We start from the raw sequence: 26,816 nt of genomic DNA, 5'->3' as shown, positions 1-26,816 counted from the left end.
CCCTTAATTTGAAAATGTTCTTAAAAAACAGATCCGTGCTGCTTCAGTTTTAATCCGACTGTGTCTTTTTTTTTTTTTAAAGTGCAGCCCATTTACTGTGCAACTGTGTTTTTTTGCAGAGGATGTGCGACCGTCAGTACGTCATACTTTTTCTGTCAGGTGGCATCTAATGCATTCCCTGCATCTCAGTTCACCGCCCTGGCACTACCTGTTTATTTTGATAGAGCATGAGGGAACTGTTTGCTACTAGTTAATCGATCGTGGATGGCAGATGGACAGGTTTTTAAAAAGGGCACGCAAATATACTTACCGCCTAATGCATTACCGGCCTAATGGCCGTCAATATACTTGGGTGGTCCATCCATAAAGTTATTTGGGATTCAACCTTGTGTTAGAAACTAATTAGCTTTGTGGCCAAAATTGAAAGAACATGGACAGTTTAGAGTAATTTGTGATGACTTGGAAGCAATTATTGAGGAGACAAAGTGTTCTTTAAGATAATATAACATTATCAGATATCACCCATGCTGCAACTGACAGTCTAATTAACGATTGGTAGAACAGCTGTGATGTGACACAGCAGTTAAACGTCCTAGTTATATACAGTACTCTATTATTACGACTCAAGAAACGCATCTCGCCCAATCCAAATGAACTGTTGTATAAAGGTTAATATTTCATGTCTGTGTTGTATTGTCAGTTAGCATAAGCAGCATTTACAATTTGTTTCCTGTCATGTCATGTGATGTGGTGGCAAGTCATTATTGAAAAAATGCTGGCATATTAAAAGTGTATCCTAATTTGAATTTTGTTTTTAGGTTGCTCTTTCAGACATCGATAGCCTCAGCATCCCACACCTCAGTTTTCAAAATCAAGAGTTAGCCAAACTGAATCAAGTTTTGAAAAGCCAACAGATTCAGACCAAACGTCTTCGAGAACAGCTCGCTCAGGCACTAGAAGGTAAGAGCATCAACTTACACATTATTGATTAAATCTGTCTCTTTCAGTGAACTGGGTTATTAATGCTTTTACTACATGTATGTGTAGATAACAGCGGAAACCTGGATGAGCTGATTGAGGAAATTGAAGCCCTTAGAGATACTCTGCTGCAGCAGAGCAATTACCTGTCCAGTTTCGAGCGTACACCACACAGAGGAGGATACTGGTACTACGTACCACCATACCAAGATGTAAGTTGATTTTAAAACCTAGACAGCTTTCATGCTTGTAAAACAAAAAAAGAGAGAAAAATGTGACGGACGTCAACAGTATCTTGATGTATAGGAGCTCTGGCAGGGCCAGGCGTAGTTCAGTGGTTAAGGCATTGGACTACGGTTCCGAAGATCCCAGGTTCAAACCCCACAACCACCAAGTTGCCACTGTTGGGTCCTTGAGCAAGGCCCTTAACCCTCAACTGCTCAGATGTGTAATGAGATAAAAATGTAAGTCGCTCTGGATAAGAGCGTGTGTATGCCTAAATGTAAATGTACTGTAAATGTTAGGAGATGTTAGCTGCATCCAGCTGCTGCTCACACAGGCACATTAGCAGAATTTTCAGTCACTTCAGAAGAAGTCATTCATTAGTTGGACATATTTAAACTGATATCTACATTGATCAGAACTTACTCTTTCAATGATATCCTACATTTAATATACATTGGAGGACACGAAATCAGTCTCAACATGCGCGCAGCAGTCCGAGGTGAGTGTTAGCTTTTAACTTATTTACAGTAAAAACTCTGTAACCGTCTACTAATGGTAGTTTGTAATAAAAATGTAATGGATATTTAAAATAATTATTAGTATTGTTAGCATAGTCAGAAATAGAAAAGGAGAATCGGCTACAATTTATGTATTAGTGTGGCTAAATAATATTATAAATTATCTGCTAATCATGTTTAACTGTGATAGTTTATATGACAACGTTGCATGTAAAGCAGTTTGTACAATATTGTGCACCTTGCCTTTTGTGTTTTAGGGACTTTAGCTGCAAAATGGCTGCATTGGTAGCCCTGTTCTTTTCATTTTCATCTCTATTGCTCAGAAACCCGCAAAAATTATAGATTTAATTACTTTAATTTAGAATTATTATGCCTACTCGACAAGTATCCTTAGACTTTATACCTCAGTTTCAGAATTTTTCTGAAAGCTATATTTTTATTCCTCTAGCACCCCAGTCTTGGTTCTCAGGCTACACAGGACTCTGGCCTGGGTTCTCAGTATGTCTCATCACCTGACAGAGGCAAACGTTACAGACGCCATCAGCAAAAAGAGACAAGATCCTCTTCCAGCTCTGGATACTGGGTTTATTCTCCCCACCCACATGACCAACACAATTATGGGAGAACAGGTGATTAATGTTAGCTGTGTATATTAATCTACTGCTTCTGATATCCTGTCCAGGAAAAAAAAAACTTTCTCTTTCTGATTCTCATAGAATCTTCATACAGAAACAGTGATGGTGAGAGTGATGTGGATGGTGTTGGAGGAACTAATTTTTCTCCTCCACCGGGCTCAATCATCTACACAGTCCCCCCTGATGGCACCCATCTTCCCCCAGGCATGGTCATCTATGCCCCTCCTGTACCAGGCCTGGCAATAGGCCCTGGTGCAGTGTTTTATGGCCCTCCACCCGAAGGGGTCAGGCTGGTTTATGGCCCTCCTCCCAGTGGTCTACATAGTCCTGTAATCCCTAATGGCGCTCTACACTGCAATGTGCCTGGCCATCTGAAGATGGTGAGAATCATAGATACTATTGTATCACTGATAGCTATTGTATTTAGAATTAAATATTAAGTAGGTAATACACATTTATAATTGGGATCCTATTTTGGACCATGGTTTAGGATGGATAGTCTTCTTACAACTTAATTTTAGTTTTAAAATTAAGTTATATTGTAGCTGATTGTGGCTTTGTATTTTGTGCTTTGTGTATTGTGCTTCGATTTTATGTCATAAGTCTGGTGAGTGTGGGCTTCTTTTTCAGACACACTCTTCAAAAGTGACAGACCATTCTTTAAGAGAGCAACAGTCAGAAAACGTGGCATGTGAGGAGGAACTGCTGAGGCTGGAGGAGCAGAGATCAGATTTCCAGATGGAGCTTAAAGAGCTGCGGGGGGCTGTGAGCCGACTTCAGCGCCACAAGTAAGAGAAAACTGACCTATTAACAGTCTACACCACACTCTCACCCCTGTCCTCGGTCTCCACACTACTCTCACCCCTGTCCTCGGTCTCCACACTACTCTCACCCCTGTCCTCGGTCTCCACACTACTCTCCACACTACTCTCACACTCATATGTTCTGAAACGATGATGCTAATTAAAGAAGTGATGTGGAACATCACTGTGAGATAAAACACTTGTTGTTAGAGCGATGTGCACAGCAGTCCAAGGTGAGGGCATGTAAAATACCCAAACTGAGATTCTTAGCCTTTAACTTATTTAAAACTCTGAAACTATCTACTAATGGTAGTTTGTAATGAAAATGTAATGGATATTTAAAATAATTAGTATTGGGCCTCTCGGCCTCACTCTCCACACTAATCTCACGCCTGTCCTTGGTCTCCACACTACTGTCTCTCTTTCTCTCTCTCTCTTTCTCTCTCTCTCTTTCTCTCTCTCTCTTTCTCTCTCTTTCTATATATATATATATATATATATATATATATATATATATATATATATATATTAATAGCTACAATATATATATATATATATATATATATATATACGATTTATATTCATCATTTTTGTGTTTCCATGCTTACTATACTATAATTCAAATTATACAATTTATACTCTTTGCTTATTTGTTCCAGAAATATTTGGTCAAAACATTTATAATGCTACAATTCTCATTTAAAGCACATCAGTCAGATGTGTTTCTTAAGAGCACAGTGTGTGTATATATTTCATTATTATTGTTGTATTTTGGTTATTTCTAACAACAGGAAGCTGCTAGAAAAGTCATTGAGCCGTGCAGAAGAAGAAGACACTGTAATGAATGAAACTGAGGTTTTGGAGAAAACTCTGCTCAAACGCCGGACTGATCTTCGAGAGGTGGAAAGCCTGCTATCAGATGCAGAAGCAAACCTAAATGGTACCAGAGCTAAGGTCTGCCACATCCACACATTACCACATTGATGCGATTAAGAAGTTTTCACATCACAACTATAGATTTTAACATGATTATTTGTTTGTCTGTGTATATGTAGAACAAAGATACTTTGAAACGCTGCAGTGAAACTGAGAGGCAGTTAAAAGAGGCAGAATGTGAGCTTGAGGAGATTAAACTGCAAATTCAGGATAGCACCAGGCAGCTAGGACACACCAAACAACAGCTTCGGTACCACCTGAACATATATTACAACCTTTAAGATTATTTATTTTGCCCAATAGAACCCGCTGACAGTTATGTCTAACTCTTTGAAACAGGGATCTTCAAGAAGAGATAAAGGATCTGCAAAGATGTAAGCGGGATCAGGAGAACTCACTAAAACATGTGGGAAAAGTATTTGCAGTTCAAGATGAGTTCCAAGAAGTCAACCGAAATCTGAGGAGAGTAACTGATAAGTAAGAGTCCTTCTGGTGTTAGATGATAGCTTTCCTAAAATCTTTTTTATTTATTTACTTATCTATTTATTTATTTATTTATTTTTTATTTTTTGTCCCCATCATCTTGTCTGTATGGTGTAAAAGAATGGATGACATGCAAAAGGAGCTGAGAGCAACACAGAGCCAGGAAGCAAATGTTTTCATGGGCTACAGGGACTCTGAGGACATCCTGCACACCCGCAGGAAAGAGCTGGAGCATCTAAACACCCAGGTAATGTAATGCATATAAAAAAAACACATGTAACATGTAAAAAATTTAAAATACTAGGATTAAATATATTGGTATGCTTACACATCTTTCTTTGTTTTAGACTTTAGTTATAGCTTCAGCTCTAGCTCGGATTCTGTAGCTGTCACATGAGAGCGGACTGGTGGGTGGGAATTATCAGGTCACCAAATCGGGCCAAATGACAAATTATAAAAAGAAATGTACACACTGACTGACAGCAGAGCAGAATGGCAATGCATTTTTAGTGATACTTAAATAGGTTTTACTTGGGATGATTCTTCCAGGGTGCTTAAATAAACAAATAATTTCTTTTGTGGGTTTTCTTTAAACTGGCAGAAGGATTGTGATGAAACACATCCATCGTAAGGGTTACTTCACATTGAGATTTTTCTTTTTTTTTGTTGATTCATTGAAGGTTTTTTTGTTGTGATTTCAGATTTAGTTTTGAAGTGTGGTAAATTTGTAGCGTCCTACATCTCTCGGTGACTGTCGTATGTAAATTTTTTACTTCAAACTTTGCAGACTTATACTTTTATTCCCCAAGTGCAAAGACACATTGTGCTTGCCTATCGCACAAAACAATTATACCCCAGTATGGGATCTAACTCCTAGACACTTCTGCTAACCCTAACTCACTTATTATTCTATAGATTTCCCTTTTTTTTTTTTTTTTTTTTTTTTTAATTTTACGTTTTTCCTGAATGTGGTGCACAGAACCCAGAAAAAGCATGCTTCGTCATTAAGGACAGATCTGAGTCACTTCCATGTGTGGACCTTAAGCGGACACTTATCAGACGTGTGGTCATGTGACTTGAATGAAAACAGGCACTATAGAATAATAAGTGAGTTAGGGTTAGCACAGTCTTAAGAAGTGTCTATGAGTTAGATCGCCTACTGGGCTATAATTGTTGTGTGCGATAGACAAGCACAATGTGTCTTTGCACTTGGGGAATAAAAGTATAAGTCTGCAAAGTTTGTAGTAAAAAAATTTGCAAAATTACTGGTATACATACGTCGCTAATTTTTAGTTCTCTTAACTTTTCTTGTTCTTGTTAACTTTTCTTGTGCATGTGTGTAGGTGCTGCTGCAGAAGGAACAGCTGTCTTTGCTGGGGCGAAAGCTAGAGCAGTGGCGGGAGGAGGAGAGCGTTGTGAGGGCAAATGTGGAAAAGCACAGGCAGAGCCTGGTGGAGGTGCTGAGGCAGGGAGAAGAGGATGCGCACAGCCTGCAGCAACACATTAAGGTTCACAGCTGTAACTACTGTCATAGCAACCTATTAGCATTGCTGCAAATGTTATCTCTTACAGGAAATACATCTTGATCATCTGTATCAACCATGTCTGGGGTTTATGATTGATTGAATTTCTCTGTAATAAGAAAAGAATGCAGAAACTGTCTCTCAGATTTCTTTTAGGGTCATATGTACACACATGGGAGCTGAATTCTGTTAATACTATTTAAATACGCAACTATTACATTCAAAGCTACAAATTTAAATCTATTAAATGTTCGCTAATAACATGAGAGAATGTCTTACAAAACCTGCTGTAATGATATGCCACTTTATCCACTCTGACATGGTTTGTTTATATGCCTACATTAACAACACTGTCTCACTCATTCTCTATACTGCTTATCCTGGCCTCATGGGAGTACTTACTCTACACCGCTGTGTCACCATTAGTAACACATTAACAACAAATTCTTTCCCCGGAAAACATAGTCCAGTCTCTGAAAAGACACATGATGCATATTTAAAACTTGACTGAGTCAGTGTGTTGGGTAAGGGCCCTGAATAATGGTGTCTGCCAAATGCAATAAATATAAATGTGCTGTATAAAACTTAGTTTTCAGTTTGCATGTGGTTTTGTTTAAACAAGTACCTGGATAAATATCTGCTTCTCAATATGGAAATGTCATTGTTCGAGGGAATGCCCAGGCTATCAATCATACATGTGCATGTGCAAATATATAGGATCTGCGTGCAGATGTGCAGGCTCTTGCTGTGCAAAGGGGGGAACTGGATTCCCAGCTCTCAGAGCGGAGAGGACGACTGGCTCAGTATAAAAAGGAAGAGAAGAAAATGCAGGAGAAGGTGCACAACCAACGTGCAGTCATTGACAAGCACAAAGCAGGTAAAATTTAACACTTTTGAATATTACAATAAAGTTCTGCAAAGACAGTACAGTCTCTCTTTCTCTCTCTCTCTCTCTCTCTCTCTCTCCCCCACATACATGTTAACAGACTCACCATCAAGGAATTTTGGAGTCTCCCTGACTAGATTAGATGTCAGGGTGGACACATGCAGACCCAGCAAGGTTTTTTATTTGTAGTGTAAAAATACGGATAAATGACCAGAAGTAAAAAAAAAAAAAATATATATATATATATATATATATATATATATATATATATATATATATATATTTTTTTTTTATATAATGAATTTATGTCATGTCTGTTTAAACTTACTGTACACACCTTGCTGTAGCTATGAAAATTGGTTGATTTTAGAATGGTTTTTGATAGACCTTTTCACTAGTATGCACAGACCACAATCATTTTAGAACAAATTAATTAGATTTGTGAACAACGAAAACAGTATATAATGCTTTTATATGCTGTAGCATTATAATTTCCTGGAACTAAGAGGGCCAAATTAAGTCAAGCATGACATTTCCTAAAAAATGCCCTAAGCAATGCTCTGTGCATACAAAGCAAAATATGGCTTGCCAAAGTATAAATAGAAAAACTTGAGTGGCCTACACTGAGCCCTGACCTCAAACCAACCGAGTTGGGATGAACTGGAATGCCGACTGAACTCGGGCTCAACATCAGTGCCAAACCTTGATAATGGTATTTGTAGCTAAACGAACACATTCCCACAGTAGGGCTATACAATTTGATAAAAAGAAAAATATTTTATAGTTACATATTTTAACAAAATCTACATACATTTCAGACTATGTGTGTGTTACCTGTAATAAATTGCCTGCTTTTGCGATTAATTAACATTAACTTGGAACATATAACTTAGATTTGGCCTCAGAAAGAGAGTGACCCAATAAGAGGTGTTTGGGGAGTGAAATTTGGCCCTGAGGTTATGCGTTTCTGATTGACAGAATAGCTGTGGCATTAGTATTAGGAACTATTTTTAGGAGCTTGTGTTTCTCTCTATGTGTAGAGCTAAAGCATGTCCTAGACATGATCCAAATGGAGAGTGTGGAGCTAGAGAGAGTGAAGGTTCAGCACAACCAGAAACTGGAGCAGCTGGAGAAAAGCCAAGAGACTTTGCTACAGGTGAGACCATTTAAGCCAGAACTTCCCATTCTTCTCATACCTGGTTTGCTGCTTTGCTTATCGCTGAAAATAACCATTTCTGCTGCTCATCAATTACTGTTTGCCAGAAACATTTTAGCGGAATTGATGCGTTCTGCCATGCAGGTACGCCTGGAACTGCAGGAGGTGGAGAAGGAGCTGCAGGAGCAACACGCTGAGCAGGAGAGGCAGCGGAGACTGCAGGAACAGGAGCTCCTCACATTAAAAGAGCAGTCTAATGCTGCAGCTATAGAGAAGAACAGCCTGCTGGAGCAGTGCTCCAACCTGGAGGCCCGCCGCTCACATGCTCAAAGGTGGAACGTCTTAAGTATTTAGACTTTTGACTTTCTTATCCTTAAAAAAACAAAACAAAAAAACATTATTTAATTTATGATCTGTATTAAAACACTGCTGTCTGATGTGGCAGGAGTCAGGAAACAGCAGAGGAGGGGGAGCGGAAAGCAGAGGCAGAGTTGCTGAAACTGCAGACGGAGCTGGCCAAGCTGAAGCAGGAGCACAGACATGCCATAAGTATTCGAGAAGAGATCACCAGAGATTCTGCCAGAACCCAGAAACAGCTAGAAGGTTTAAGCCTTATTTACATCTTACATACAGTAATATGGACAGTCTAAAGTTAAAAGATATTTTTGTGCCAGTGAAAGCGCAATTAATGATTACCTGAAGCTAAATCTATAGTAAATTAGTCTAGAGTAAATTGTCACATACTATATCAGAACAGAAGCTGTTCTAAAGGCCAGAAATCCTTTAAAATGCCCATTAAGGTCATGCATTATAAAAGTCCCCTACATCTATTACATATACTGTATATGTGATAACACACACTCACACACATGCTCATCCTGCTATATATATACTTAGTTCTGAATTTACCAATTTATCGTCTGCATGCAGTAAGCAATAGTGTTTAAACAATAAAAAGAACAAGAGTTAAAGACCAACCACCCACATGCACAGGTGGAGAGCTCAACACACTCCCTTCAAAGTTGAACCCAAGGTACACCCAAAGTTCAGCAGTTATGGCATGAGTTACAGTAATGTGATGTGTAGTTAACCTGATTTTTGCTCCTACAGAGAAAGCTAAGGATCTGAATAAACTGAAGGAAGATATTGAACACTCAACAATTCAGCTAGAAAAAATCAGAAAGGTCTGTATAAAATCCACATCCATATGTTTCTGAGTAGACATTAGACATCCATATACACTGCCTGGGCAAAAAAGTCACACATTCTTTCCTGTGGCATCGTTTAGATAAGCTTATGCAAAATTACAACATTTGTTTTTGTCCAAAGTTGTTTACGTAATATTCTCTCCAAGATCTTGTATTGATGATGGACAAGACCGATTACTGCGTAAAGTTTTCTTCAGCACATTCAGCAGGTAGCTGCTGTTATACACGAACCTACTTTCACCCATGTGGGTTATTAGAACACCCATGATGCAGTGCGATACATATCATTTAAAGTCAGAGTGCTGTTACTGTCTATTATCACCTCATGTGCAATGCGTGTGCAATGTAAGGACCACTCTCAACTAACTGTTGTATAATAAAATATTATGTAAATTACAATGCTATTTAAAATTATTTGTTTTAAGTGAGTATCAATACTGAGCGAACAGGCGAAAATGTTTTGAAATTCTTTTTCATGATAACATCTGAAGTAGCCAAAGAAAAGAAAGAAAATATTGTTTTCCTTCAAGTCCTAACTGCATCTACTGTGTTGCTTTTCCTTGTACAGGAGGTAGAAGGTGCTCAGCGAGAGCTGGGTGATGTTGTAAAGCAGCACCAGCATCAGAAGGCTGTGATGCAGGATAAAATTCAGAGGAGGCAGCAAAGAATTGACAAACTGGAGCAGCAACTAAAGGAAATTGAATCATCTGTGGAAAAGAAAGAGATGCAATTTGAGCGACAGGAGGAGGTAGAGTAATCTTTTGTCTTTATTAGAAATTACCTGGCAAAAACGTTACACCTACTAATTTTTTGTTTGACTTCCTTAAGATTTGGAGGGTTTTATAACCTAATTATTTAGTACATGCAGGTCGCTATTTTATTGCCACATAATTAGCTGACCATGCAACTTTACCAAGCATTTTTTCTGACCACATAAATTTCACAAAGTTCATGCATCACTATGCTTCTAGGTTTTTGTATAATGTGTTGGATAATTTAAACCCAATTCCAGCAATTCTGATGTTGTCTTTGTTTGATGCAGGCCAATAATTTGACTATTCTCAAACAGCGTATTAGTATAAATTGCATTGCTTGTCAAAAAAAAAAAAAAACACAGTTTGGAATTATATAAGCAAATACTTAAGAGCCTTTGTTTAGACAACTGCTGCAGTGATTATAATGCTTCAGCTGGAACAATAACCCTAACTGATGCAGTCAGTAGATTCTCATTTCATGGTCTTGGAAAGGGGTTCACCATTCTCCAGTGCATTATTAAAACCGGGGAGGATAGTGATAAATCATTAATTTCACAAAGAAATATGGAATAAAGAAATCATGAATGAGTGTAATCATACATCACTTATATACCTGAAGTTACATTGTAAAAAAGATAACGGTACAATTAAAAGCTAGTGAAAGAAAGATCTGAAAATGTTTCAGTTGTTCAGGTCTAGACTCAACAACATTATAATGCAATAAGATCAAGTCAACTGATGATCTAAATGTACTGAAAGACCAGGTGATCATGTCAGTGGATTTTGTTCTTCTCTGATGGCCCAAGCATATTCCAGGATTTTAATTGTCAACGAGTGGTTCTGGGAGCATGAGGAATTGTTTTTACACATCAATTTGCCACCATGAAGTCTTGTCTTTTGTAGTACAGCCCAAAGACTTTCAGAGTGGTTTGACTCTCCTGTCTTGGTTGCTCTGGGATGCCCAAGGTCCTTTCACCTGGTTTCATAAAACAACCAATTAATCTTGTAGCATTTCTTTGAGGCAAGCCCTGTGTTCCTTGTTGTATCTGTTTTTGTTACCTTAGCCCAACTGTCACAGAGGAAAGACACTTTACTACACACATACTGGACATCATTACTCCTGCCCATAGACAGCCCCCTAAGGTTACATGCCACTGTACATGAAACACCTTCGATCAGAACAGACTGGCCCGATCCGGAATGATATGAAGGAATTTTCAATTGAAATCTTCTTCTGTTGAACAAATTGATTTCCTCAAAGTTGGGGATTGGGGATAATTCTTATTATTGTATTTTTGGCACATTAATCACTTCACAGCAACCAGAAGCACTTCAAGCATGTCAGTAAACTTATGTAGTGATGAAACTTGTGTGTGATTGCCAGGCCACAGTTGTAAATAAGAAACCTTTTCTTAATCTGTCTTGCCTGGTTAAATAAAAGTAAATAAATAAAATAAAAATAATAAACCCTTTAAACATGTAAACACAAATCTTGATCCCTCAGCGTCCATGTAAACAGTCAAGTTAAAAATCAGAATCATTTTCATTTGTATTGAAAAAAATATTGTTCATGTAACTGCAGCTACTGTGGCATATACTGTACATGATCTGTGATTTTTAAAGCCTGTCCAGGACAGGAGAAATAAAAATAAGGTTACCTGCATAGTAAATATTCTATGATACATTTTAAAATAACTTTTTTATGGTAATCGAAAATAGATAATAGATAATACTAAAGTGCAGTGTTTTTGTTTTTAGCGCCTGATGATCCAGCAGCAGCAGAGTTTAGAGCTGGAGGAGCTACAGAGACAGCAGCAGCAGAAGTTGCAGTCTCAGCTGCAGGCACTAGAGGAAGCTCTGTCAAAGCGAGTGGAGAAGATGGAGCAGGTTTCGGTTGCTGTGGAGCAGCTAGAAGTGCAGAAACGCATCCTGTTGGCAGATCAGCAGCAGTGTGCTTTACTGCAGGACAGAATAGCACAGCTGGGTAAGTTTACATTGCCTCAATACTGAAGTATACTGTAGGACCTTACTGACTTTTACAAATGCACAATTATTTGTAACTCATGTGGTTGACATACAGGTTTTAAATACAAACACCATTTACGTTTATACTATATTTAGATGTATTTCATTCAGGTGATTAAAGGCAGTGATGTGTGTGTGTTTGTAGAGCAAGACCTGGCTGAAAGTGAGGCGAGGCTGCGTTCTAGCACAGAGGAGCAGAGAGGAGCAAAGGAGGAACTTGAGACCTGTCGCTCTGAAATCCAGATTCTTCAAGGGAGTCTAGCCACCGAGAGGGAGCGTGCTGAGACCCTGATAAGCTTCAATCTTACTGACCGGGATAAACATCAGCAGGCTGAGGTGAGAACCATTTCCTCAACTGTGTGCCAAATGGTTTAAAATAACATTGTATAAGAATTCCTGAAGCTGTCTATAGGATGGTTTATTTTAATCCCATGTCCTGCTTAAGCCCTGACTTTGGCCACCTCGCATGCAAACTCTGCTCGTATAATGTATCTTGAATATCTCATGACGTATCTTCAATATCTCGTGGAAGATTTGTGAGATAGATGTAAAATTATCCTTATAACCAGCAGATTAACTGATTAAGTTAAAAACGTATGGCCAACTTAGACATCTGAAATAGTTTTTCTTCGATAGTTTACTTCCTGTGTAAAAAATGTTTGGAGGGGATTTCAGGCATGCAGGTTTGTAATAAGAAGTAGACTTGCTGCTGATGGAGGTATTCTTGTTGGTATCAATTCCACTTGTCTACTTTTTTATAACATATAGAAAATCCCCTACTTTAACATCTCCTTAGATATTAATCTAAGTTTTTAGCTAAAAAGCTAAAAATCAAAACAAACATATCTGTCTTGGAATCCTTAAAAAGAGAGGAACCGCATGTTTAAGTCCTGTTATTTATACACCATTCACCATATTTGGATGTAAATACACTTAAATTAAAGTTAAAATTCTGTATTATGTTCTTATATTCATTATGTAATATCAACTACTATATGTAGTTGTAGACTGCAAAAATAATAAGTTTTTGAATTTGCAGATATTTATGGACCCGTCACCTAAATGTGTGTTTGGCATTTTAATAGAATTAGGTGTAAATGACACTTATTCATGAAACTCATTCATAAATCCTATGAGCTGCTAATTTAGAATTTGTGTGTATTTGTGACCTCAGCTATGGAGTTGGGGACAGGAGGAGAACCACATGTGTGAGATTAAGGACACAGTACGCTCCCTGAGGGCTGAAGTCCAAGCAGAGCTGGACAGTGGTTTGAAAGAGCTAGAGTTGCAGCCAACATCAGACATGGCCAATGACGAGGAGAAGCACACATCAGCTGTGCGGAATCCGGGGAAATTATCCTACAGCACCAGAGTACGGCCCGAGACTTACAGAGAACAACAGTCATATAAACAAAATAAAACGCACGACTGTGTAAAATGCTGATGAACTGTTTATATTCCTGTCTGCAGGATGAGCAGTGGAGAGGAGAAGTGCTAAGAGAGAAGCTGAGACAGCATGAAGATAATCTGAAGGTACAGCAGAATAGTGTCCTTTAGCCACTATTAAAATATAACTTTGACATTTATTTTTTAATTTATTTAAATTTAATATTATTAACATTTCTACTAAATGACAAAAGATTTTTTTTTTTTTAAACACTTTCTTCCATGGAAGGCGCAGCTGCGCAGGTGCATGTTCTCTCAGCAGGAGGCGCTGAGTCTGCGCAGGCAGCAGACGGAGGGAAGCATCCAGGGCCTGCGGAGACGAGTAGACAAGCTGGACCAGCTACTGACCAAGTCCGGCCATGATTTTCCATGCACAAGTGACTTCAGCCTTCTGCCCAGTTACATGTGTGTAAGTGAGAACTGAAGATTTGGAGTCTGCCCCAATCCTTGCACTTTTATTCTGCTGATTAATTGAGAAGAAAAAGAACACAGTCTGTTTTCCTCGCAGGTCATTATTTATGTTTAAAGACTCAGAAGGTGTAATGATGTGAAGTAAATAAAAAATGTCCAATTTAATGCTTTGCTTTAACTTCATGCAGTCCGACACTGAGAGGAGGCGGCAGCGAGAGCAGAGAGAGCGATCCTTAAGTCCAATCAGGCTGGACCCCACTATTCCTGAGAAAGAGCAAACACACATGCTGAGCCAAGTGCACTGAGGCCAAATCTTTCACTCTGCGTATAGAAGATTCACTCCTGTGAGTACATGAGGATGGTAAATTTAAAGGTGCAAATATTCTGGGTTTGTTCATGTTTACTACCTCAGAGCCAAAAAGAGTCAGTGTTGCTTCTTTTGCTTGAGGGAGACTGTTGAAGTGTGATGTTTATATGTTTTTTTAAAGAAGATTTTTAATAATGTTTTTAATAAAATTATAAAATGTGCCTTAGATCCGTAGTAAATGTGAAGGGTTTAAAACTTTTATTTCATCTTGACTGTTAAAAATGACTGGTGGTTTGGTGCCTTTTTACTATTTTGTACTATACATACCCATGACAAAGTACCACCAAGTAAAATATTTATTACAGCACTTAACATTTTATATACTATATTGTTACTTAAATATGACAATTGTGTGCAATAAAATTATTTTTGTTAGTACCCTCATGTGTCATTGTTCATTTTACTTAAAGTTTACAGCATTGTGTATATTTGTACAATTATTTAAAACCTGAATATATTTATTGAGGAAGGGAACTTCATGGCATTATACATATTTGTAAGACTCATAAGGGATTATGATGTAAATAAAAAGTGTACAATTGAATGCTTTGATTTAACTGCAGTCAGTGCTTGAGAAGAAGCGGCAGCATGAGAGAGAGAGAGAGAGAGAGAGAGGGAGTGTTTCTTACATTCAAATAATTTAAAAGCAGCCAATTTTTCTGTTTATGCAAACAAATTCTTCAGACTTAAGAAACCAGAAACATTAATTTAAAATGTGATTAGCTTGTTACATAATCTTCATGTTGACTTTTAGCTCTTTCAAGTCCTGGAATATGCCTGTGCCATCAGGGAGAAAAAAATAGCAAACAGTTCGATTCTTTTTTGAATGTTGGAGAAAAAAATTTTACTCTCATGGTGTCACACGTCTGACATACTGTACCATGACCCTCACTAGGGCTGGAAGCACAAATCTCAGCCTGACATGGTAAAGCTCATACTGTCTATTTTGTACTAATCTTTTTTTTTCCTTCCGGGAAAAATAAAGCAAAAACAAAAAAATCCACAAAATCCATCTCAGAGGCCGTTCAGGAACTGGTTTGCTGCTGCTGATGTTTTGTTCGGTTTAAAACGGAGTGCCTGAAGTTTTAAGATGAATTAAAAGAAGATAAAAGATTCAAAGATTTTTAGTCACGTCTGCCGCACCTCGAATACACTTACCAGCTAATGTTTGATCCGGGAGAGAGACACACACACACACACACATGTATGTGTATATATGAAGATCCTTGTTTATTATCAGCAAAGAGAGTATATTTAAGCTTTTGGCCAGGAGCTGTGCCACATACGTGCCCACATTCAAGAGAACCAATCAACATGTCAGTCCCAGAGAGACCCAGGGAGACAAAGACTATAGGAAATTCATTAGCATTTTCTGGTTAAACAAAAGGGTTCCAGCAGACATAAGCTTTTTGAATGTAGGTTCTCGTCATATTGTAAAACCTTACAAGAGTGAAAATCTCATACGTAGGTACTTTCACAGTTTTGTGATGATCAGGAAACAACTTGAAAATGTCACCGCTTTCTTAAAGGTTTTATATTTTACTATTTCTTGAAGTAGCTGACGACGATCTCAAAGCTCCCCCAAAGTGTTAATGCTCCAGCTGAAATACTACTCAAACAATGGATTTTTTTTCATATCTTAAATTTCCTTTATTTTTTACTCCTCCTGCAAACATGGCATTTCAGTGTTTACAGTCAGGTCTATACATTTTAAAACAAAAACATGAGCAAAGGCTAGAGCATTTTGTTTTAAACTAAATGTGGTGGTGTACAGGAGCCAAATGGCAAAAAAAATTATATATATATATATATATATATATATATATATTTATATATACACTCAGCAAAAAAAGAAACGTCCCTTTTTCAGGACTGTGTATTTCAACAATAATGTTGTAAAAATCCAAATAACTTTACAGATCTTCATTGTAAAGGGTTTAAACAATGTTTTCCATGCATGTTCAATTAACCATAATTAATTAATTAACATGCACCTGTGAAATGGTCGTTAAGACCGTAACAGCTTACAGAAAGTAGGCATTTAAGGTCACAGTTCTAAAAATGCAGGACACTAAAGAGACTTGTCTACCGACTGTGAAAAACACCCAAAGAAAGATGCCCAGGGTCCCTGCTCATCTGTGTGAACGTGCATTAGGCATGCTGCAGGGAGGCATGAGGACTGCTGATGTGGCTAGGGCAATAAATTGCCATCTCCGCACTGTGAGACACCTAAGACAGCGCTACAGGGAGACAGGAAGGACAGCTGATCATCCAGGAACACACAATCCCTCCATCAGTTCTCAGACTGTCCGCAATAGGCGGTCCATGAGGAGGAGATGCACTGCAGTACTTCAAGCAGCTGGTGGCCACACCAGATACTGACTGGTACTTTTGATTTTGAGCCTCCCTTCATTCAGGGACACATTGGGAAACATTTTTAGTTTGTCTTATGGTGTTGACTCTTTTAGTGTTCATACAAATATTTACACATTAAGTTTACTGAAAGTTAAAACAGTTGAAAGTCAGAGGACGTTTCTTTTTTTGCTGAGTATATATAAATGTATATATTTTGTTCCAAAATGTATGGACCTGACAGTATGTAAAACATGGAACAATGCAGGACATCAGGAAAAACAATCAATGCACTAAAGCAATTCGTGATGTCTTTTTTTTTTCAATAGTTGTTATGGAACATCCACAGAAACAAGTAAGTTCCTGTTATCATTTGCATTATAACAGCTAAAACACTCATCAGCCTGACCTTTCATACCTTCAGGTTATTAAGATGCAATGAAATGTAAGCAGCTTCTAACTGCATAACTTCAATTATAAAAATTCTCCATCCTGAAGGTACTGCTGTGTTGGAAAACTGCGACACTGGAGACTTCTTCCATCAATGTCCATCAGATATCAAAAGATCTTTGTAAACATCTTTATTAATAGTTTTAGATTACGTAGACGGAATGAGTGTAGAATGAACATATTGAAACAGCTTTCTTCTGGCTGCTTCCATCAAGGGGTCACCACGACTTTGACTCAGGTTTTACGTCGGATGTCCTCCCTGACGCTGCCTTTCCATTTTATCTGGGCTTGGGCGCGGCGCTGTTCCTCAAGTTACAGCTGGTATTACTAAGCTGCTGAGCGAACAGACTCAAGAATTTAACAGCACTGTAGTGTAATGAACAATGCATTAATAATTGTAATAAAAATTCTAATCACTAATAAACTCCAGAAGTACAGGAATTCAATGATGAGTATGATTGAGGCCGGTTTCTTTCAGCGGGATTTCGCAAACTGGACTACTGGATTATAAGTAATAAAAAAAAAAAGAAACTCCCTGTTCTCCTAACTGTTGTTGACTACTGATATCCTCCCTGCCTCAACACACCTATTTATCCAGGCTTGGGGCTTGCACTAAGGATGCCCTGCATCTCCAGTGACTATGAATTATATATGGGCACAGGGTTAAAAGCCTTGCAGGGTCAAGGGCTTTTACAACCCAACAGTGGTCGGGCTCGAATCCTCCGATTAGGAAGCCAGAGCTTCAACCCCCTGAGCGCCATACACAATACTTAAAGAAATAAGTGAAACATGACAAAGTACATGGATATACTGTATTTACATTACAAATAAAGTGCCATGAAAATAATATTTTTAATATGCGTTTTATACAATGAAGTTTATTCCACAACATGAATCATATATTCATATATATATATATATATATATATATATATATATATATATATATATTGGGTGAACAATCAAAAACCAACGCTTACTAAATCTGGACAAAGATTTATAGTAGACTAAAAAAATGACACCATAAAGGTCCTTAAACAACCATAAGTTGAGACTGTTTGGATCTTGCTGATTGACTTAACTGGCCGGGTACGAATATTTATACATAGTGTCAGTTCAACGTGCAAGCACGCACATGTGCACACACACGAATTGGAAATGCCAGTTATCCTAATCTGCCTGTATTTGGACCGTGGGAGGAAACCAGAGGAAGCCCATCAAGCAACAGCCTGCTAATCTCTACAATGAGTTTCTCTACATACACATCTGGTCTCACGTTGTGTAAATTTAGCCAGAGATTTCTCATTATTAGGCTCGCCGTAGGTATCATCTGTGACAGGCTACAAGACAAAATGGTGAAATGTTTTGATTGTGGATCACATGACCATAAGAGCTCTACAGGAGATTCTAGAGTTGTGTGTTAGGAAGCATTCTCCATCACTTTCCTGAGAGAATCTTTAAAAAGAATTGGTGTTCATCACTTTAGTACAGTTCCAGCAACATTCAAGCTTTTTAAGTGTGAAAGTGTGAAGAAAAACACTTCATTCACTCAACAATGATGAAACACATAAGCCATTACCACTTTTTACAACTTTTTTAATGTTTTTATTCTTTTTTTAATTTATTTATATTATCTACAAAGTAAAATTTTCTTTAACTTAGCAGTCTTTTGACAGTCAAATGTAATTGGGGCCCGTTCAGTTTGATTAATAAATTGTAATTAATATTTTTTGCCAAACATTTTAATCATTGTAAGTTTTTTTTTTGTTTAATTTGGTTAGAGTAAATTTTGTTTTGTATTTTTTTGTATGTTCCTGAACATGGCAATAGCAGCAGCATTTAACAGTAATGTTAATACTGTCAATTTACTGGAAGAGTTTGTTACATAGAAGGTGCAAAACAAAATGCAAGTCCCAGTTTCTTGACATTCAGTTTCTCACTCATGGCATCTAAAACAGTCCCCTCATGTTAAAACATATGTAAAAAAAAAAAAACATCTGGTCACTGCAACTTTGCTTGTTAGCATTAATTTCTGATAGATCAGCAAAAGTGCAGTGCGGCAAGATGGCGTTTAGTGGCCGTTTCACTGGGCATGTAGAGAAGGAGCAGGTGAAGGATCGCTCAGCCAGTGGCTCACAGGGACCGAGCACGTCACTGGAATCAGCTGCAACGAGCCGATCTTCATCCTCTAAAGCTGCTGCTGATGGTGAGGTTGTACTGAGAAGAAAAGGGGGAAGGAATCCATTTTACAATGTGCGAACTGCATAATGTATATTTTTACTTATGGCAGTATTTTGAGAGTACAAGGACACCCAATTACTGCTCAGGAAGATTAGGAAGCTAATTTGGATGTTACACACGCATCAGGAGGTCTTCACCTACGAGTGTTCAAGTCAAACTGGGACTTGTGATGAAATCTCTTGTGAATGAAGGAATACAACCGAGATATTTACTTCTTTTTTGAGATATTGGCTTCAAGCGGAGTACGGTGATGAGATTCAGTAAAACATCTGAACTGTGCAAATGTTTTAAAGGAGACCGTACATCGGTGAAAGACGATCCCGGGCGAGGTGGCTCAGAGCACACAGCAGTCGTTCCTGTGAACATTCAGTGAGTGGAACACCTGAAAGTTGTGTCTCTCCGGCATGTTGGTGACAAGTTGTCTGTGGGAAAGGAACTGTTCACAAACACCACTTGCACATGAACTCGGCTGGTAGTTACTGCCGCATCCCATGTATAGTCTTAACCTCGCTCCACATGTTTCTACACGTTTGGGCCAATAAAGGAGTTCCTGGGAGGCCAGCGTTTCAAAAGTGAAGCAGGCAGTATGATCATGGCTCCGGTGTACTCAGAAAATGTTCTACCTTGGTGGATGCAAGCACTAGTGAAACACTGGGATAAGTGCAGTAGTGTAGCAGGGGATTAAATAGAGAAATAAAGGGAGGATTTTACCCTCATAACTTTGTTGGTATTCTGTACAATCAAAAGTCCCAGCTTGGCTTGAACAGTCCTCAAAATATGAACTCTACTTATGTTCATAGTGTTTAGTCCTGTTGATAAAGTTGATACCTTGAGGATGTGCCATGTAGGAGAAATGTGTGGTTGAGGAGACAGGGATGGGGTTGAGTGTGTTCTGGGGTAAAGGTGGCTGTGGACCAGCAGGTGCTTGTGTAGCCATCAGCATCACGGGGTGAGACGGAGTGCCATGATGTTGAGGCACCATTCCTGACTGCATGTGTGCCTGCAATGTTCATGGATAACAAAGACAGAGGGTTAGGACACTTAATGCACAGTTCGTAAAAAACAGCTACGGATTAATGTTTAATTATTTTAACTGTGCAATGTTTGACAGCCTAAAAAAGCCCAATACTTGTTTAGAAAAATCATTAATAAAAATTAAGATTATTTTTTTTTTAAATTGTTACAACCATAAACACGGATGAATGTAAACAGGCTCTAAAAACCCACTGAAGTTGCTGCCTATGTATGGCCACGGTAAAGCTGAGGCCTAATCAGTTAAGTTCATGACCAGATTCTGCCTGTAAAAATGGCTGCAGTGCTTCTGTGTTACATCCTTCAGTGGATTTGGTTATAATTGGGGTTTACAGAGACGACTTACAAGTACATATTAAAACAGATTATAATAAAACCTCGGATTACGAGTAACGTGGTTTGCGAGTGTTGGAAAACGAGCATTGTTTTGGTTTACGAGCACGGAGTATCATATATCACGCATGCAGTTCTTGAATTGACGGCGAGCATCACGTGATCACACAACTGACCCAACGTTTTTTCTCTCTCTTGCGCTGCGGGTAATCGTCTACCCTGCTGGGTCTTAGTGCTCGTCTCTTACTGGTATACCCAACATCCGTGTGTGTGTGTGCGCGTTTTTCTTTCTCTTGCGCTGTGGAATGTGTGTTATGTGTGGGCGCGCGCAATTTGACACCATGCCGGTTCTCTCACACACACTCTCTCATCTTTAGTGTGTGTCAGTGTTTGAGTGTGTGTGTTATGTGTGCTACAGGTGCACTAATTTAACACCACGCCGGTTCACACGCGCACGCACGCACACACTCCGCAGCGCAAGAAAAAAAAAAACACAAACACAGCGCCTGTGTGCATAAATGGAAACACTTATCTGTATGGATTTATTTTAACTTTTTTTAAGGTAACGTGCAGGTTAATTTGTTTCATTTTTACTTTATATTTTGTGTTAATTATTTTTATGTATTTATTTTTTGGGGCTGTGAAATGAATAATTTAAATTTCCATTATTTCTTATGGGAAATTTTGCTTTGGTTTACAAGTGTTTTGGATTATGGGCCCGCTTCCAGAACAAGTTATGCTCATAATCCAAGGTTTCACTGTATAGCACTTGGTGAAACAGTTGCCAAAATAACAACTAGGTAAACAATTCAGAAGAACTGACCTGCTGCACATGAGCCATGTGGTTGGGATTGTACGAGTGCTGGACCTGCTGAGGGTGGATGTAGACAGCCTGCGGGGACTGAGGAGATGGACCGGGAGTCATGGATGGCGGGGTCGGCGTCAAGGCCGAATACATCTGTTGCTGTGGTGGAGCTGCACCGGCCAGGTGGAGAGATGCCTGGTGCTGCGCATGCTGGACAGGGCTAGCGGCGGCGTGGCTTGCGCCACCATGTTGCCCACTCTGCTGGGCCTGAGCCGTGGGCGTGGCTGAGGGCTGTGGGGGTTGAGGGGGATGTGGGTGGAGGGTGGCACCAGGATGCGGGTACTGCTGGTGGATGGGGGTAGAGACTACAAGGCATAAGCAAGAGAGATGCAGTAGTTACTTTAGTTGGAAAATCCAACAGATTAGAAAGTAGGCTGGAACAATTTGGAACAAGTGGTAAAAATTACCCAGAGTCTAGGCGGATAGACACTCTGTCCAAATACACTAAAAGTAAAATAATAAAGATACTCAGCAGGGTAGGGTGGGGTTCTTACCATACATTGTGTGGGTCTGTTCACCATACTGGGTAGTGGAGGAGGAAACCAGACTGTGCTGGCCATGACCAGGTGTGAGCATCCTCGCTCCTCCCTGCATGAACACATGCTGGGCCTGGAAAGAGAAACATTTTTTTGCAACGTTGGTTTCAGATAAGTGTATTTGGACATGCAATAATTTACAAAAAGGTTAAACATCCATACCTGGGACTGGAAGTGGGGCATCTGTTGCATAAGCGGCTGGCTGCTGAACTGCTGAGGGCAGGTGAAATACTGAGTTGTGTAAGCTGGGCTCTGGGCTACGATTGGAGGACCTGCAGCTGTGGCAGGGTGCATCATGGGTGATGTGCCTGCTGGGTGATGCTGCTCAGGTCGTTGCTGTTGGATATTGGGTACTGGGGCACACAGTATTGTGAAAAAAAATAATGAATTTCTTTCTTATGCATATTACTATAAAATCATATTCAAAGGTCAGTGTCCCTCTTAATTCTTAAGTGTCCCTTTTAATTCTATATTGTTTTTTGTTGTTTTTAAAATCATAATAAAAGTCATCCATCGTAGCATGTTTCAGCATTAAGCAAATACAAGCTCATAAGAAAAACAACATTACTTTTCACCAGGGCGTTATTTATTTACCACAAATGAAGCCCCCGCCAAAAAAAAAGTGGGCAATAATAAGTATCTCTATGATTCAAGAGATTGTAGATTTACCTTTAGCATCAATAACTTAAAATGTCTTCTTTACAACAGTGCCTCATTTCAGAATTTTCAGTTGGGTTGAGGTCTGGACTTTGACTTGGCCAAAACTTTATATATATTATATAAAGTATATTTACTTTATATGAAGTATATTTAGTATTGCACACTTTTTTTGCTTCATTTTTATTAAATAAATTATGTTTTTACACAAAAAAACCCGGTACAAACTTTTGAACATTGCATTTGTTTTTTTGTTTTTTGTTTTTTTACAGATACTGTCTTTATTTGTGATCATTGAGACCAATTAAAAAATTTAACTAATGACTCTTAATTTAATCTGTGCATCTATTTAAAAGTTAAATCCATGATGCAGTCACACACATGCAGACACCTCTGGAAAAATGCATTCTCACCTTTACCTGGTCTGTACGGCTTGGACTGGCTTACAGTCATGTGAGGAACTGGAAGATGATACACAGGTGGCTGAGGGAGGAGAAACAGCAGTTAAAAACAGCATTACTCTAAAACACTACCTGAAGAGCTGTGTGATGCTTCTATTCATAAGCAACCTCACATTCACTTCAATCAGCAGTCTTTAAAAGGACCAGTGATCTTTAATGGAATAATGACGGAGTGAAACTCTGTTTTGTTTCATACTAAGTTTCTACATGTCTACTGTGCCAGACTTCATGTTCACTCATTGACCAAATGACCGATCAGCATTACAGAAACTCTCATGTGCAGTTGTCTCTTAAAATTCTGTGCACTCTGTACACCTAAGGAGGGGTGCAGTTGGGTGAAATTAATTCATTAATTGATGTATTAATAGTAAAACTCAGCTATTACAAATAACATGAACTTATGTATTGTAAATCCTATTTTAAGTGATCTAATATTTTAAGAATTAATTTTTATTAAAATGTAAAAAAATACAAGGCTGTAAATATTTCACTTTACATGTAATGAAGATAAAATATAAAAGATTTCCATTGCAAATTCAAAAAGCAATATTTTTAGGACATTTACATTTTTTGAGATGAACTATGCACACTTTTTTCCAACTCTACAATGCTTATACAAATATTTAAGTTAATCTGTATCAGCCAATTGTTTGATCACAAAAGAATGAAGAGTGAAAGAAGCACCTCACCTCGCAAACCACGTGACAGCACTTAAAATAAAGAGCAAAAACTTTACTGGAATGATTCCTTTTGGTCATTAACTCGGCTGACATTGATATAATAATTTTATTGGCTTGACGTGGGTCTGTGTTGACTGTATAAGTTTGCATAAGGGACATTTTGTGTCATACAAACGCATCATAAATGTGCCAGTGTATCGGTCATGAGTGCCTTTTCTGTGCTAGCTCACTTAATAGTGAGAAGGAAGCCCAATTAAAGTCTATTATGTTGTTATATTTCCTTAGAAAGGTGAAGTCTCAGTCCTTTATACTAGGGCAATATTCTGTATAGTCAGTTGCAATTATTTACAACCACCTTCATTACTAACGGTGGTGGAAAAAACACTGCAGTGCTTGTTACACAAATGTCCCGTGTGCTGTTCTGTTGTGGTGCCTGATTACACATATACCTCATAAACTGTACAAAGACAACAATCTCATAAATATTCCACACTATAATGTTTTAAATGATGATCAATCATGCAAATAAATACTTAAGGCTACTTAAACAAGAAAAAAAAACAAAAAAGTCTCATTTATAACTAATAAGTTAAACAAAGTGCCCATTTGTAAATTATAAACATTAGGAAAAAAAAAAAAACTATTGGTATAGTTATTCTTTTCTTGTTGAATATTGAAGAAAAACAGAAAAGAAAAATCCAAGCTTAATATCTATGGTTTAAAATAGGCAAACCATTTTCAGGGCACATGAGCAAGCAAACATCTCAGCATTTGATCAACAGGGGAAAAAAGTAGAAAGTTTAGAATTGCACAAACCTTCCAGATAATGCTTTTCTAATGGAGAGAGGAAAGAAGGAACAGAAAAAAAGAGCCAGCCTTTAGTTTGATAATTGTACGTCTCATACCATTTGAAACTATTGCTGTATCTATGTTCAGGCTTTCCTTAGGATAGGATGAATGGGTTTCTACAAAGCTGTGATTTAAAGATTATTTAATGTTCGCTGTCAAATATTAAAACAGCAACAAAAAGACTGGCAACACATTTCTGCACACCAGTTTATAAACTGAAGTTATCAGGAATTAGATAACTTTTTTTTAAAAAAGTAAGTAAAACATGACTAATGTACACAGACAGGTTCATAAATATTTGGACGCTGACAAACTTACCATATTTTAGTCAGCACAGTATACTGAAGCTAAAATAACTTGACTTTCAACCCTAATTTAATAATATTTACATCCACATGAGGGGAACATGTAGGATTTACCGCAATTTTAGCTCATGTACTCTGTTAAACAGCTAAAATTACTGTCAATGTCAAATTGAGGCTATTAGTCATCAAACTGTATAAATCCTCATGATTATGAGTACATGACACTGGTTTTCAGCAATTGACTAAAGAAGCAAGATAGTAGGCATGAAAAAAAACAAAAAATATAATGATCTTACAAATGGCAGGCATAGAACGAAAACAAATTGCAGTGGTAAGCACAAAGCAGAGATGGAGCGTGAAAAAGGTGTAATGCCGAAAAACAAGAGCATTAGTCTGAAAACAACAGATTAGTACACAAACCAAAAAAGGGATGGAGCACAAAGGCATTCCTGAGCTTATAAAGATGGAATTGTGGGAAATGTTCACCTGCACTCCAGGGCTGACAGGGTTCAGTGGGTACATCTGTGGGAAGCACATTGGCTGGGTATAAACTGTAGGAGGCTGCTGCACCACAATAGAAGGACTCGGCTGACCCTGGGGTCGTGTCAGAGTCGGAGTAGTGGCTGGTTTGGGCTGAGAATGAGAAAAGTGAAATTTTATCTGTTATTTACTTCAACCTTTTCCACATCTGTAGCACATTTTCTGCTTATAAAAAGACATTTCTTCACTTTAAATCTGTTTTGGAAAAGCAGCAAATAATTTAAAATGTTTATTAAAGTAGGTCAGTATAGTTTAAAAAAATAATAAACATAGAAAAATGACAGCAATATTATAGGTCTGCCAGACAATTTTAAATTTGCTGTTATTTATATATACACTCACTGGCCACTTCATTAGGTACACAAATCTCTAATCAGCCGGTCACATGGCAGCAACTCTATACATTTCGACAAGTTCAAGACGATCTCCTGAAGTTCAAACCATCATCAGAATGGGGAGAAAAAGTGACCTTGAACACAGCAGGGACGTTGGTGCCAGACTGTTCTGGGTATTTCCAAAGAGAAAATATCCAGCAAGCAGCAGTTCACGAGGTTTACTCAGAGGAGTATGGCCAGACTTGTTCGAGCTGATAGAAAGTCAACAGTAACTTAAACATCTTGTTACAACCAAGATATGCGAAAGCGTATCTCTGAATGCACAACATGTAGAAGACCACACTGGAGACTACAGGCTACAACTCACATGGGCTCTCCAAAATGCACAGGAGAAAACTGGAAATATTCTGCCTGGTCTGATGGGTCTCGATATCTACTTTGGATTGTAGGGTCAGAATTTGGTATAAATAACAAAGGCATAGATCCATCCTGCCTTGTATTAAAGGTTTACCCTGGTGGTGGTGTGATGGTGTGGGGATATTTCTTTGATACCCTTTGTGCCCATTAGTACCACTTTAGCATTGTTTAAATGCCACGGCCTACCAAAGTATTGTCCCTGACCATGTCCAGACCTTTATGATCACAGGATAACATGTGATGTCACAATGCTAAAATCATCTCCAACTAGTTTCTCGAACATGAGTGAGGGTTCACTGTACTCAGATGGGCTGCACAGTCACCAGATCCCAAGCCAATAGAGCACCTTTGCGATGTGGCAGAACAGCTAATTCACATTGTGGATGAGGAGCTGAAAAATCTGCACCC

The 26,816-nt window shown here is 38.4% G+C and overlaps 2 protein-coding genes across 11 annotated transcripts in view; one reads left to right on the top strand and one right to left on the bottom strand.

The window, feature by feature from the left end:
- cntrl (centriolin) overlaps positions 1–14,723 on the top strand; it is a 34,970-nt gene extending 20,247 nt beyond the window's left edge. The window contains exons 20-41 of the mRNA XM_053481278.1: positions 819–960; positions 1,048–1,190; positions 2,170–2,350; positions 2,438–2,736; positions 2,987–3,144; positions 3,951–4,113; positions 4,215–4,345; positions 4,435–4,572; positions 4,699–4,825; positions 5,922–6,086; positions 6,819–6,978; positions 8,028–8,143; positions 8,288–8,475; positions 8,589–8,746; positions 9,254–9,327; positions 9,920–10,099; positions 11,865–12,090; positions 12,277–12,467; positions 13,306–13,503; positions 13,602–13,664; positions 13,807–13,986; positions 14,177–14,723. Of these exons, the coding sequence (XP_053337253.1) occupies positions 819–960; positions 1,048–1,190; positions 2,170–2,350; positions 2,438–2,736; positions 2,987–3,144; positions 3,951–4,113; positions 4,215–4,345; positions 4,435–4,572; positions 4,699–4,825; positions 5,922–6,086; positions 6,819–6,978; positions 8,028–8,143; positions 8,288–8,475; positions 8,589–8,746; positions 9,254–9,327; positions 9,920–10,099; positions 11,865–12,090; positions 12,277–12,467; positions 13,306–13,503; positions 13,602–13,664; positions 13,807–13,986; positions 14,177–14,293 (3,498 nt within the window). The 3' untranslated portion in view covers positions 14,294–14,723. The remainder of the gene's footprint in view (positions 1–818; positions 961–1,047; positions 1,191–2,169; positions 2,351–2,437; positions 2,737–2,986; positions 3,145–3,950; positions 4,114–4,214; positions 4,346–4,434; positions 4,573–4,698; positions 4,826–5,921; positions 6,087–6,818; positions 6,979–8,027; positions 8,144–8,287; positions 8,476–8,588; positions 8,747–9,253; positions 9,328–9,919; positions 10,100–11,864; positions 12,091–12,276; positions 12,468–13,305; positions 13,504–13,601; positions 13,665–13,806; positions 13,987–14,176) is intronic.
- A 3,500-nt stretch (positions 14,724–18,223) lies between these two features.
- The window catches only part of atxn2 (ataxin 2), a 31,526-nt gene continuing 22,933 nt past the window's right edge, over positions 18,224–26,816 (bottom strand). For 3 of the 10 annotated variants that reach the window (XM_053480692.1, XM_053480695.1, XM_053480700.1), the window contains 7 exons: positions 25,603–25,749; positions 24,779–24,796; positions 23,235–23,304; positions 22,327–22,517; positions 22,123–22,237; positions 21,587–21,933; positions 18,225–20,398 (listed from right to left, as the gene is read on the bottom strand). In XM_053480692.1, coding sequence (XP_053336667.1) covers positions 20,183–20,398; positions 21,587–21,933; positions 22,123–22,237; positions 22,327–22,517; positions 23,235–23,304; positions 24,779–24,796; positions 25,603–25,749 — 1,104 coding nt within the window. In that variant the 3' untranslated portion in view covers positions 18,225–20,182. Of the gene's footprint in view, positions 20,399–21,586; positions 21,934–22,122; positions 22,238–22,326; positions 22,518–23,234; positions 23,305–24,778; positions 24,797–25,602; positions 25,750–26,816 lie in introns of all 10 variants that reach the window. The other 7 variants (XM_053480696.1, XM_053480698.1, XM_053480694.1 and 4 more) reach the window with 6 other exon arrangements.

The sequence above is a fragment of the Clarias gariepinus genome, chromosome 21 (genome assembly GCF_024256425.1).
Source record: "Clarias gariepinus isolate MV-2021 ecotype Netherlands chromosome 21, CGAR_prim_01v2, whole genome shotgun sequence".
Lineage (NCBI taxonomy): Eukaryota > Metazoa > Chordata > Actinopteri > Siluriformes > Clariidae > Clarias > Clarias gariepinus.
The sequence above is the reverse complement of the archived record's forward strand: the minus strand, read 5'-3'. Positions and strand labels throughout refer to the sequence as shown.